Source organism: Lepidochelys kempii, chromosome 2 (genome assembly GCF_965140285.1).
Source record: "Lepidochelys kempii isolate rLepKem1 chromosome 2, rLepKem1.hap1, whole genome shotgun sequence".
In the NCBI taxonomy this organism is placed as follows: Eukaryota; Metazoa; Chordata; order Testudines; family Cheloniidae; genus Lepidochelys; species Lepidochelys kempii.
Window position 1 is genome coordinate 134899321 of NC_136381.1, and position 13628 is coordinate 134912948.

Consider the following 13628-nt stretch of genomic DNA (forward strand, 5'->3'; position numbering starts at 1 on the left):
GTTGTGCAAATCATAATGGGGGGGAAAGAGGCTGTGCATACCTTCCTCCACATTGAGGAAGGGGGCAGATTTCACAATATACCTTTGGGTCTGCACTCCAAGGGAAGTGGGCACTTGAGTGCTCGGGTTAAGTCCCTTAAGATGAGTCTTCCCAGAGCTGATCTCAGTGTCTGTGTCTTTCTGCAGCAGGGTGTGGTCCCGCCTGTGTGCACTAGAGGAGGCTTAAGAGCCTGGCTCAGCAAGACAGGTTAAAAGGGGCAGAATAGGCGGGCTCAGTGGTCTCTCAGCACATCAGGTGGCATCGTAAAGGGGGCAACCGTCACACCTTGTATCATCAGTCAGGGTGAAAAACTGCTAATTCATATCCAATCTATCTAGTATGTTAGGCTTAGTTTGTGGTTTTGTTTATTTATGAGATAATCTGCTTTGATCTGTTTGCTATCACTTAAAAACTATCTTTCTGTCATTAATAAACTTGTTTTATGCTTTATCTTAACCAGTGTGCCTTTGAGTGAAGTGTCTGGGGAAAAATCTCAGCTTGGCTAACACAAGCCAGTTGTGCATACCTTTCCCACATTGAGGGGAAAGTGAACATATTAATGAGCTTAATTTGTACAGATCCCTGTGCAGTATAAAACAGTAATTCTGGGGTTTATACTCCAGCAAGAGTGCAAGGTGGGAGGAGCTGGGAAATTGGCTGTTGTCTCCTCCTTTGACTGGTATAGATAAAGCACTCAGGCAGCTAGTTTGGGTGTGTGGTGCCTCCTGCTGTCATGCTGGGTGATAATAGGGCCTGGAGAGGCTGAATCACCAGCAAAGCAGTGTGAGCAGGACCAGCCCATCTGGCTGATTAGAGGGGCACAGCGGTTCCCACGGCTCCCAGACTGCACCCCAGGTATGACAACCCATCACACTTGGTTGATAATGTCAAAGGTAAATGACAGGTCAAGGAGGACAGGGATGGAGTACTGGTACTGAGCTCTGGCTCAGGGTAGGCCATTAAAAGCTTTGGTGAGAAGTGGTTTCAGTTGAGTCCAACGGGTGGAAGCCAGACTGAATGGAACTGGAGAGGAAATTCACAATGTAATCATAGACAATACATGCAAAGATGAAGGCAAATTGGGAGCCATAATTGGAGAGACAAGTGAGGTCAAGGATTTTTTTTTTAAGATGATAAAGGTTAAAGCATGCTAATACTGTGAAGGGAAAGAACCAGGAAGAGAATTTAAGGACGAGTGCAAGGAATGGGAGAACTGAGTGCGAGGGACATCAGGAGATGAAATGGCATCACTGAGGCAAGTAGAAGGGTTAGAGAAAGAAAGCAGTTGAAAAACGTATGTGTCTGTGACAGGAGAGAAAAAGATTTGAAGGAGAGGAAGAGAAGCAAGCTGAGGTGAGGGGGAAGGTCAAATTGTAATATGTCAATATTCTCTTGGCAAAAACTGGCAAGGTCCTTTCCATACTATCAGTTTCTGTGGTCTCGCCAATGGATGGAGAGTAGTATGGGGAAAAGTCAGTATAGGGTGTATTGTTTAGGAACAGTTTTAATTCTGTATGTCCTCTGTTTCTAACATCTGTGGGGTTTTTTTGCAATGTACATGAAATGTAGTATCTTTTGTATGTAGGCCAAAAATCTTCAAACCTGAGTACTTAAAGTTAAGCACCTACACCCATGTTTTCAAAGTGGCCTGATTTTTTGAAGTTGAATACCAACAAATATTTGTTGCACTGTTTTAGTACTGTATCCAAGTGTCACTGTGTCTCAGTGGGTCACAGCTGAGGATGCCAAATTCAGGAAAAACTGCTGAGAAATAGGACAGACTCACCCCAAACTGGTGGTTTTTCTGTCATTAGATTATACCAAGACAGAAACAAAAGTAAATTTCCATCTTAGCACACTTGTTAACAAGAAGTCAAAGATGCAGTCTCCTTTGGCTTTACAGCCCTTGTCTCATCACCCAGACACCAGCCTCTATGATGAGTGGTTACTGAAAACCAATTTCATCATAGATAGGGTTCTTCTAATCCCAAGAGATCAACCACATAACCTGGTCAATATATAACCCAAATCTTACCCAATTGGCTGATGCCAATCCTTTAGTAACTAAAGCTAAAAGTTTAATAATAAAAGGAGAGTTAATAATGGTTAACAGATCATATACATACAAATAATTGCAAAGTCCTTATAATCAGCTTTGTAGCAGTGATGGAATAGACTGCTGGCTTACAAAGTCTCCCTGGTACCTTCCAGAAAGGTTGGAAGGTCCTCAGCCCATAGTTCAAAATGCTCCTTTTAGTTGTAAATCCACAGTCCAGTGAATCGGACAGGAAAGAGGCAAAATGGAGATATCTCAGGGGTCTTTTATATCCTCTGCCATGTGCATGGAATTTTAAGAACATAACGGCCATACTGGGTCAGACCAAAGGTCCATCTAGCCCAGTATCTTGTCTACCGACAGTGGCCAATGCCAGGTGCCCCAGAGGGAGTGAACCTAACAGGTAACGATCTACTGAGCTCTCTCGTGCCATCCATCTCCACCCTCTGACAAACAGAGGCTCGGGACACCATTCCTTACCCATCCTAGCTAATAGCCGTTAATGGACTTAACCTCCATGAATTTATCCAGTTCTCTTTTAAACCCTGTTATAGCCCTAGCCTTCACAACCTCCTCAGGCAAGGAATTCCACACGTTGACTGTGCGTTGAGTGAAGAAGAACTTCCTTTTATTTGTTTTAAACCTGCTGTCCATTAATTTAATTTGGTGGCCCCATGTTCTTATATTACGGGAACAAGTAAATAACTTTTCCTTATTCACTTTCTCTACACCACTCATGATTTTATATACCTCTATCATATCCCCCCTTAGTCTCCTCTTTTCCAAGCTGTCTCAAACAAAGCTCACAGCCTCTGTTTGTGGAAAGTACTGACCCAACATGGAGTCCAGGCTCACATGAACATATCACATGTCCTTGCATGCTTTGATGACACACAGGGGTAACCATTACCCATATTCTTGCTGAGGTAGCCACAGGAAGGCTTACTGGGTGGGATAAAGAAAAGGAGTACTTGTGGTGCCACAAGTACTCCTTTTCTTTTTGAGGATACAGACTAACACAGCTGCTACTCTGAAATAGGTGGGATGAGTTTCTTCTATGGCCCATTGTTATCCTTAATGGGCCATCAACACACAGCTGTCTATGCAAGCCGCCTTCAAAGAGGATTGCATTGAGCTCTCCAGGATGGAGGCTCTAACAACTTTTCCACTGGCCTTCACCAGGCCACAGTGCAATGCAGTCTGAAGGCCCAACCTCTCCTAATTTCCCCCACACCAAAGTAAACAACAATGCAGGCTGAATCCTAGAAGAAAAGGCTCCTGTCCCATCTACATGCTGCTCTACTGTCAGCAATGTGATGGGTTGGTACCCAATACCAATGGTTTTCTGTGCCCAATGCCAAGACACATTAAGAGGCGCTAGAGCTGCCAGTGCAGCCTGGATGGTGCAGAGCAAATGATCCCAGTCAGTGGTGGCACATGAGGCACATATTACAAAATAATTATTTGTATCCCTAGCAAATATATAATTGAATAACTATTCCAAGCTTACCTTTTTATAGTAAAGAAGCAGCAGACCAACCCAGGTGCCGGAGCCATCACTGACTGTTGGCTCCTCCTGCAGTTACACAGGGCCCACCCCATGGGAAGTAGGGCAGGAGCAGCACAGGGCCCAAGCCCCCCTCCACAGCCTGGGTTTAACTGCTGCAATCCTCTCTCCAGACCCCACTGCGGTTAGCACAGCACCACCCTGACGAAGAAGCCGAGGGTGTGATAAGTTGCCAGGGTAACAAACCAGTTTTGTGAGGCAGGCTTACCAGCCTCACCCAGCGCGACCTTCTGCCAACGGTCTGGCCTTGCCGTTTCCCCAGGGGTGCCCCAGAGTTGTGACACTTGCATCAAATCCCAGACTGCCCTTCCCTCTGGGTAGGTCTGTCACCTCACTGACAGCGCACCTGCCCAGCGCCCCCGGGCTCAGGGGCCGCCCCGAGGGGAGCCCGCGCTCCGCAGCGCAAGCCACGGAACCAAACCGGGGCAGCTTCCTCGCGGCCCCCCGACCCGACCCGACCCACGCGGGAGCGGGCGTCAGGAAGTAGATTTATGACACGCTCGCTCCTCTGGTGACGGCAGCACCGTTACCCTGGCCTGGGCGGAGGTGGAGAGACGCCCGCGGGGACTGGACATTGCTGCCAGCGGCGGGGACGAAACGCGCGAGCTGCGCGCTCCCCGCGCGGCACCTGCCCCGCCTCCTCCCCCCTGCGGTGACAACGGCTACCGGTCCCGCGGTGACGTCAGCCAGTGCCTGGCAAAGGGAGCCGCTGTGCGCGCGGAGCCCCCCCCCACCCGGAGCGCCGCGCCCTCGCCCCGCCCCCTCCCCTCCCCTCCCAGCCCGCACCCAGCAACCGCCACCGAGCCATGGCGAGTGCGGGCTCTCCGCGGCAGCAGCGGGGCGCAGAGGCGGGCGGCGGCTGGGAGGTACCCGGGGCTCGGAGCGCGGCGGCTGGGAGGCTCCAGCAGCAGCCCCCGGAGACAGCGGCCGGACATGAGGAGCCGGAGCAGGTGTCAGGCGGGGCCACGTCCGCGCTGCTGGGGGAGACCGGGCTGGCGCTGGGCGGCTGCATCGCGGCTGCTCTGAGCTGGGAGAGGCCGCTCCGCAGCCTGGGCGGGTTCGTCTGCGCCAACCTGCTGTTCTGGTGAGAGAGCCCCGCCGGGCGCTGGGGCACCTGGGAGCCATGCCCCCCCCCCGCCAATGCCCCCCCCCGGCATGGAAGAGAGCTGCTCCCCCCCCCTGCGGCCCTAGACCCAACACACCCCGCTCCCCTGCAGACCTTCCCCTGGCGCAGAGCCTGTGCTCAGTGCCCCCTGTCTTCCGTTCTCTATGGGAGAGACCCCCCACGTCCCCTATCTCTATGAGGGCAGGGTTACCCCAGGCACCTCCTGCCCTTATTCTCCTCCCACCCCATGGGGACAGTCTCTCCCTCTCCATTCCTCTCCCCAATACGCCTTATTCTCTCCCCCTTCCCCCACGGGGGAGACACCCCACTCTGCCCCTCCTGCCCTTGGGAGAGACCCCAGCCTTGCCTTAATATCTTCATAATATCCAAGAGAGAGATCCCTCAGCACTTTGTTCCCTTCCTCTCCCCACTTTCTGTCCAGCATCCAGAGCTGGACAGTGTTTCCTCCCGGTACTTGTTTTCATCATTTTTGTCCTTTCCCTTCCCCACCAACAAATCCATGCTATGGCCCATCGCCTATGGGGATTAGACTCACCCAGGCACCAAATATCATCCTCTGGGTTTGAGATACAGGGGACACATGAATTCCGACATGTTTTAGGGAGGGGAGTGAAGCTCATGAAATTAGACCCCAATTGGGAAATGAGCTCTGCACTGGTACAGTGGTCCACTGATGTGGAGTTGGTAGCAACGGGAGTGAGGCCATAGGCATAAAGTTAAGCATTTGTGTGTTTTGCAGAATCAATAGCCTTATTTAAAAGCTCTTTGCAGGATGAGGGCTTTCTGTATTTTGTGTCTTGTGCAGCAGCAAGCATATTGTCTGTGCTTGACTCAGTCTTTTCTAGTTGGTTTAGGTCAACTTTGGTATAAGCAAGGAAGATTTATAACTGAAATAGGCATGTTTGCCTTGTGTTGCAAAACCACCCCGCACGCTCCCCCCCCCCAATCTTCGTAATTTATTCCTATAGGAATATTCTACACTTTTCTATTCATGTTTCAGTTCATCTTTGATCCATGGTTCTGCCAGTGCATAAAAAATCCCCACATCCATCACCAGATCTTATATGTATTCTTCTGTGTTCATACATTCAGCATGGTATGTATACATAAATTTCAGGGCTGATTCTTTTAATACAAATGAGAATAGGGCACCAGATTATATTTTCTCCCATAGGATTGCCCTCTTTCCTCTTCAGTAGGCATGTAAGAGACAAAGAAAAAAAACAGGTAGATTATTGACAACTACTTTCAGTGCTGTATGACCTTGGAAATGTTCATTTTTTAAATAGTATGTGGTCCAAATCATAAGGAAAGAACTTGAGTATTTTCTTAAGTATCACACTACACAGGAAAATATTCTGTTGTATACAAAAATATAGGCCTGTGCTCTTTAATTAAAATGAGTGTGGTGTCATTTGCTAATTTGAAAGGAGAGAAATGTTCTAGTGCCAAGGCTAGACTAAAGGGTTCTTTCCTGGCTTACGAGATAGGTGATACGTAACTGAGTTGAAGCCCGAACACTCCCAATTCATAACATAACATTGCTATACTTGCTATAGCAGGTAAGTCTCTTGAATTAAGAAAATAATTATAGAGTTGTGCCATCATTTTCTAGGTCTGTCAGATCCAGTTTCTGCAACAATGGTTGCTTACAATCCAGAAGGGCCATAATGCCTTATTGATCTGTTTTTAACCAAGCTGTGTAATAAAAGATGAAGGGTAGTATTCGGAATAGCTCTAAAGCTGGTTAGGTTATAAGATAATTGTATTAAATTCTGCATTTCAGGTAGAGATGGTTGCATTTGTTTAGGGCATCCCAGAGTTTCCCATTTGTCATTCAGTTTGAGCATAACTGAGCATAAGGAATAGTTAGTTAGGCTAAGGATGTTTGGTCTGACCAGATCTGAGTTGAGCCTATGCATTTGTAGATGGGTGCAACGATTGTTACCTCTGCTCCTTTAATTAAAAAAAAAAAATCTGTTGTACTCATGTATACTGTTGCTTTTGATTGTCGTATTGGTGGCTCGCATTCTACTGTATGTCTACTTTTATTTAAGTGAAATGGTTCTGTCAGAATTTCTAGTTCATGCTACATTCCTAGTGCCAGAGAGAGCCAGGATGAAGAAAACCTGGCTTTCGCTGCAGACCAGTGCTTATTGTGCAGGGGGAAATGAGGAGTGGGGGTAAACTAGGAAAGATTCAGGGGTGTGAATGGTAGTTAGTAGAACTATATAATCCGTGGTTAAAGTAGATTGGAACAGGAGGGGGATCTCTCACTTCATCAGCCAAAGGGGTGAGTGGGAAATCTGTAGCCACACCAGCCCAGATGGGGGTGGAGAGGAAGCTGTGGGGCAGCAGTCAGGAAGAATAGTGGGAGCTCTCTGTCTAGTTCTAGCAGACAATGCTGTGCTTCTCCCACCTGTCCTTAACCTCTGTGTGTCATCACACATTTTATACCTGGATGGAAGGAGTGTGCAGGCAGAGATTGGAAGCAAATGCAGCTCAACTACCATTCTGTTGCCTAGGGGTAAAATCCCCCCTCCCATTCTTGACCATAATAACCCCCTGTGAAAGTATGTTCCCTCTGACTTTGTACAGGGGAGAAGATTTTAGTACTTATTGTTTAGATTGTGGCCTTCTTTTTGTAAACTCCTGGTAGTTTGACCAATTCTTATCTCTATTTTTTTAAAACTCCATTCTCAGTTTAAATACATCTAATGGATCACCTTGGACTCAGTCTTCTCTAGTAAGATTTAACTCAGCTACTTTTCTGATTTGTGAATAGTGAAATATGTACTAAGAACCACCTCCAGTAGGCCATCCTGTACCTTGAAACTGCTTTAAAGTATATCTAGGAGTTCTTGTGGAGGTTTTCTTGAGTTCTACTTAAAGACTATCTTGAAGGCATCAATCCTGCAAACACTGATGCATATGTTTAACTGTCCTACTGTGAGCTGTCAATAAAATTTTAAAAACTCTACTATATACAAAATTTAGATTGTGTAAATACAAATTTTACAAAACCTAAGCTCCTTAGACAATTCCTTTGATTTAAATAAATAAATAAATTAAATAAAACCACACGGGCATTGCAGCATTGTGCCTAGAACATGAATAGAAAGAGAAAACTGATTTAAAAAAAAAAAGACAAAACTGGCTCCTCTGATTTCATTGTTTGTTTATTGTACTTTACTCAACTTTAACAGCATTCAGAAATTGAATATTAATCTGAAAGTATTTTAAAATTGAATGTGTTTTTATAAGTAAGGATTTAAAAATATTTTTAAAATATTTGTATTAAAGTAGCATCTGCAAGTCTCAACCAGTTTTCAGATCCCATTTTGCTGCCCCAAAGAATTTACAAACTAAACAATCAAGACAAAGAGTAGGAGAAAGGAAGTGTTATCCTGATTTTACAAGTACGGAACTGAGATATTGAGGAGAGAGACTTTCCCAAGATCATACAGGAAGCCTGTGGTGGCACTGGGAGTTGAACCCAGATCTGCCAATTCCCAGTCCAGTGTCTTAATCACAAGACCTTCCTTCTCAGTTTCCCTTCAAACTCAGGTTTTTTTCTAGGATGAATATCTGCTTCTGTCATCCTGAAAAGGATGTGATAATACCCTTTATGCAAGAAGGTGATCAAAATTAAAACTAGTACTTTATCTTAAATATGACTTTGATAATAATATTGCTACTTTTCACTTCTATTCTGTCCCTTTATCACATCATCCTAACTTTTTGGCTGAGATTGGGGTGAATAGTTTACTTACAATAAAAGTCTTTTGGGGGATTACAGATATATCATATGTTTGTAGAAAAATAGATTAAGTGGAGCAACTTCTACTCCACTGACTTCAGTAGAGTTTCATGGGATGTAAGTTGATGAAGAATTGAGGATTTTCATATAATAACCTCTATATTCCTTTTCTGGTAAGAATAATACTGCATGACTGTTGTATTTCTTAAGTATTGACATCAAGTGAAATAGACTTCAAATCCAGTAGTATACAGTTCATATAAAACTGAATTTCCATCCTAATATAATTTCACATTTATCAAAATTGGTAACTTTTTTCTGAATAAGCTTGCATTGTTCCTCAGTGTAGGCAGCATACACAATATTTACATAGTATTCAAGATTTGATATTCTCACCCAAATATCTTGCACCTATGATTAAAAGCAGGCACAGAACCAAACCCATGAGGTAGCCAACAAATAACTTTTGTCTTAAAAAATTAGTATATCCTGTAACTGCTATCGAACATGCTACCTCTTAACTTACCCTCACTTTCTTGATCAGTAATCTTCAGTGTGGGACTTGCTCAAAAAATCTTTAGTATATTCAATCATTGTGTTTTGTTTCCATTTTTTCTATCCATGCATATGCAGTAGCATAATTTACAAGTGTAAATGGAATTACATTGTCACATCCAAAAGTTGTTGCCATTTAGAAACACTGCTCATGCAGTAAGGCTAAAATTGTTTGTAGCAGTTAGTTTAGCCTCTGCAAATATGCATACTTTTGTTATACATTTTAAGGGGGAAAGAATGATTCTGTATAGCTGTGTGTGTATAAAAAGTCTTCGCTACATTGTTTTTGTGTATTTGTGTGTGTGTAAAATACATCATATTGCTGCAATTACAGCTTACGTTACCTAGGGACATGAGAGATAAGGATTTATATGGTTTTATAGTCTGCTGTGGGATAAAGTGATCTGCTTCAATGTAACTTTGTGTACTACTCAGAGATGAGCAAGAGTTCATGAAAGTTGTTGATAGTAACACTACATTAAACACTAATTGACATGAGGAAGGATGTCAATTACACAGCTTTTATATTGTACAGGTTGGACGGGGGGTGAGCTGGCTAGACTTATCAAGAAAAAACAAGTGTAATCTTGTTTTGTAGTGCTTTGATTTTCTTTTTGGTCATTATGTGAAGTCCCTTTGTTCATAGAACCATAGAATCATAGAACATCAGGGTTGGAAGGGACCTCAGGAGGTCATCTAGTCCAACCATCCCGCTCAAAGCAGGACCTATTCCCAATTAAATCATCCCAGCCAGGGCTTTGTCAAGCCTGACCTTAAAAACTTCTAAGGAAGGAGATTCCACCACCTCCCTAGGTAATGCATTCCAGTGTTTCACCACCCTCCTAGTGAAAAAGTTTTTCCTACTATCCAACCTAAATCTCCCCCGCTGCAACTTGAGACCATTACTCCTTGTTCTGTCATCTGCTACCACTGAGAACAGTCTAGAGCCATCCTCTTTGGAACCCCCTTTCAGGTAGTTGAAAGCAGCTATCAAATCCCCCCTCATTCTTCTCTTCCGTAGACTAAATATCCCCAGTTCCCTCAGCCTCTCCTCATAAGTCATGTGTTCCAGTCCCCTAATCGTTTTTGTTGCCCTCCACTGGACTCTTTCCAGTTTTTCCACATCCTTCTTGTAGTGTGGGGCCCAAAACTGGACACAGTACTCCAGATGAGGCCTCACCAGTGTCGAATAGAGGGGAACGATCACGTCCCTCGATCTGCTGGCAATGCCCCTACTTATACACCCCAAAATGCCATTGGCCTTCTTGGCAACAACGGCACACTGTTGACTCATATCCAGCTTCTCGTCCACTGTAACCCATAGGTCCTTTTCTGCAGAACTACTAGTCATTTGGTCCCTAGTCTGTAGCGGTGCATTGGATTCTTCCATCCTAAGTGCAGGACTCTGCACTTGTCGAACCTCATCAGATTTCTTTTGGCCCAATCCTCCAATTTGTCTAGGTCCCTCTGTATCCTATCCCTACCCTCCAGCGTATCTACCTCTCCTCCCAGTTTAGTGTCATCCGCAAACTTGCTGAGGGTGCAATCCACACCATCCTCCAGATCATTTATGAAGATATTAAACAAAACCGGCCCCAGGACCGACCCTTGGGGCACTCCACTTGATACCGGCTGCCAACTAGACATGGAGCCATTGGTCACTACCCGTTGAGCCCGACAATCTAGCCAGCTTTCTATCCACCTTGTAGTCCATTCATCCAGCCCATACTTCTTTAACTTGCTGGCAAGAATACTGTGGGAGACAGTGTCAAAAGCTTTGGTAAAGTCAAGGAACAACACGTCCACTGCTTTCCCTTCATCCACAGAGCCAGTTATCTCGTCATAGAAGGCAATTAGATTAGTCAGGCATGACTTGCCCTTGGTGAATCCATGCTGACTGTTCCTGATCACTTTCCTCTCCTCTAAGTGCTTCCGAATTGATTCCTTGAAGACCTGCTCCATGATTTTTCGAGGGACTGAGGTGAGGCTGACTGGCCTGTAGTTCTCAGGATCCTCCTTCTTCCCTTTTTTAAAGATGGGCACTACATTAGCCTTTTTCCAGTCGTCTGGGACTTCCCCGGATCGCCATGAGTTTTCAAAGATAATGGCCAATGGCTCTGCAATCACATCCGCCAACTCCTTTAGCACTCTCGGGTGCAACGCATCCAGCCCCATGGACTTGTGTTCGTCCAGCTTTTCTAAATAGTCCCGAACCACTTCTTTCTCCACAGAGGGCTGGTCACCTCCTCCCCATGCTGTGCTGCCCAGTGCAGCAGTCTGGGAGCTGACCTTGTTCGTGAAGACAGGCAAAAAAAGCGTTGAGTAAATTAGCTTTTTTTCATCTCTTGAAAGAGTGCAGTGACAGAAATATCAGAAGAGGAAGCAGCAATTTGTCATCCATCTGAAGTGGCTGGCTGTATGCATGGAGACTGTGCTAAGAAAGTTTTTTGCCTGATACCATGAAATCAAACTTACTCCTGTGGGAATTCTGCAGCACTGCGCATGTGCAGAATTCATGTCTCTCATAGAAAAAACAGCTGGAGAGGCACTGCAGTAATACCTTTTGCTCACCAGGGGCTGCTATAGCACCAGGACAGACGGCAGCCTGCTCATGGGCTGGCTCAGTCTGCTGTGGAGCAGAAGGGGGCAGTGGCTGTGTTCCTCACAGCGCCCTGCCTGCCGGGCCAGGTAAGGAGGAACAGGATATGGAGAGACGGACAGAGCGGGGCACACAAGGCTGCTGGGGGCTCACATAGACTGGGGTTCAAAAGCACTATGGGGGGACAGGCTGGGGTGGGGGCACAGGAGCTAGTGGGGTGACAGCATTGAGCCAGGGGCTCAGTGGAGGTGCAGGGACATATGGGGAGCAGGGGTGGCTGAGTGGGAGTGCAGGACCACATGGGGATGGGAGGGAGGGGTGCAGGGCCACATGGAGAGGAGGGTCCAGGCTCTTTCCCAGCAATTATTTCCCTCTCCCTCAGTTCCTCCATTATCCTACTCATCCAAGCCTCTGCATTGGTTCTGAGGGGTGTGGGAAAAACATTTCTGTATTGCGGTTTAAATGAATTACTCAAAGTTCTGTATTAATATGCCTAGTAAGGAATCAATTCGTCAAAAAAACATTTCCTGAATCTTTTTTGTTGTCTGTATTGTTACAGACATACTTGCTGACAGGTATTTTGAAATTAATTACCAAAATAATTAAAACTGGCATGATTGTGTTATTTTGACAAATAAAATATACAGCATTTTACAAAATTTTTTGGTGCAGAATTCCCCAAAGAGTACAAACTGTAAGAAACACCTACAAAATCCTGGAAGAAATAGCATATATGTTGATAAAGTATTTGATATGCATTAAGACTTGTGATTAAAGGAAAGTGGATTCTTCTCCTTATTTGAAATCTTCTAATAATACTTGGCATTTATAGGGCTGACCATGCAAAGATCTCAAAGAAATTGACAAATTATTTTTCGGTCTGAACACTTCTGTGAGGTAGGCAGATATTGCTGGGCTAGATTTTCAAATGTGCGCACACAAACTGTAAACAACCTCACTGGTACATGCTTATAGGCAAGTCACATACGCATAGGGATTTGCATGTCTGTATTGGAATGTGCACACACGATATATGCAGATCTCCTCTTTATTTTAATGTTACGAGGAAGAAACTGAGCTATGTGACCTGGAGGCTGAAGCCCACATTTTTAAAGAGGTATGTGCCCTTGCGTATGCCCTGATGTAGGCATGCTATCTCTTTCCTGTCCAAAAGTGCACATACATATTTGAGGAGGGGAATTGGATGTTTGTCTGGTATGTACAGAGTTGTTCATAGGCACCCTAGAAAATTTGGTCTTCTGTGACTTCCCCATTGTCACCCAGGAAGTTTTTGTCAGAGCAGGGAACAGAATCTGATAACTCAAGTCTCAGGGTATCCTTTAACCACAAAACAACCCTTTCTTTTTGGCCTTGCCTACATGAAGAGATTTTGTGCTTAAATATGATTTGTATCACTGTAGTTAGCTGATGTGATGCTGACCATGACTTTGCAGTTGGTGTAGATAAGAACAAGTCATGTTTAGCATCAGGTCAGCTCACTTGACTTTTTTAAAAATTGAGCTAAGATTTCCTGATATAGAGGAGGCTCATGAGAATAAAATCCTCCCTTGGTACAAAAGCGTGTGCAAGGAATCTCCATAGTACTCCTGTATGCAGAAGAGGTAGGTATGTTTGGCTGCTAATGGGACCCTCTTCACTACTTGCGGACAAATTAAGTAGTCTGTGTGCTGGATCTGATATGCTGGTATGCTGAGGCAGGCCAGAGAGGGAACATTGGATCCACACTTAGGCATAGCTTCCCCAAAGGATTTAATGAAGGATAGCGTCCTTTATTCCAGTCTATAGTTAAAAGTAATGGCTGTGGAGGAGCTGTACAATAATCCTGCTGCCTGATCTGGGTTGGGATGGTTGTTTCTCCCCTTCACTCCTTCCCTGCTCAGTTCCTTGCATAAAGATGACTTACA

The 13628-nt window shown here is 45.1% G+C and overlaps 1 protein-coding gene and 1 long non-coding RNA gene across 2 annotated transcripts in view; one reads left to right on the top strand and one right to left on the bottom strand.

The window, feature by feature from the left end:
- The window catches only part of LOC140907099 (uncharacterized), a 41235-nt gene extending 36913 nt beyond the window's left edge, over positions 1-4322 (bottom strand). Inside the window, exon 1 of the long non-coding RNA XR_012157373.2 lies at positions 3607-4322. This is a non-coding gene — a long non-coding RNA (uncharacterized LOC140907099). The remainder of the gene's footprint in view (positions 1-3606) is intronic.
- Positions 4196-13628, top strand: part of RETREG1 (reticulophagy regulator 1) — a 144898-nt gene continuing 135465 nt past the window's right edge. The window contains exon 1 of the mRNA XM_073332287.2: positions 4196-4747. Coding sequence (XP_073188388.2) covers positions 4470-4747 — 278 coding nt within the window. The 5' untranslated portion in view covers positions 4196-4469. The remainder of the gene's footprint in view (positions 4748-13628) is intronic.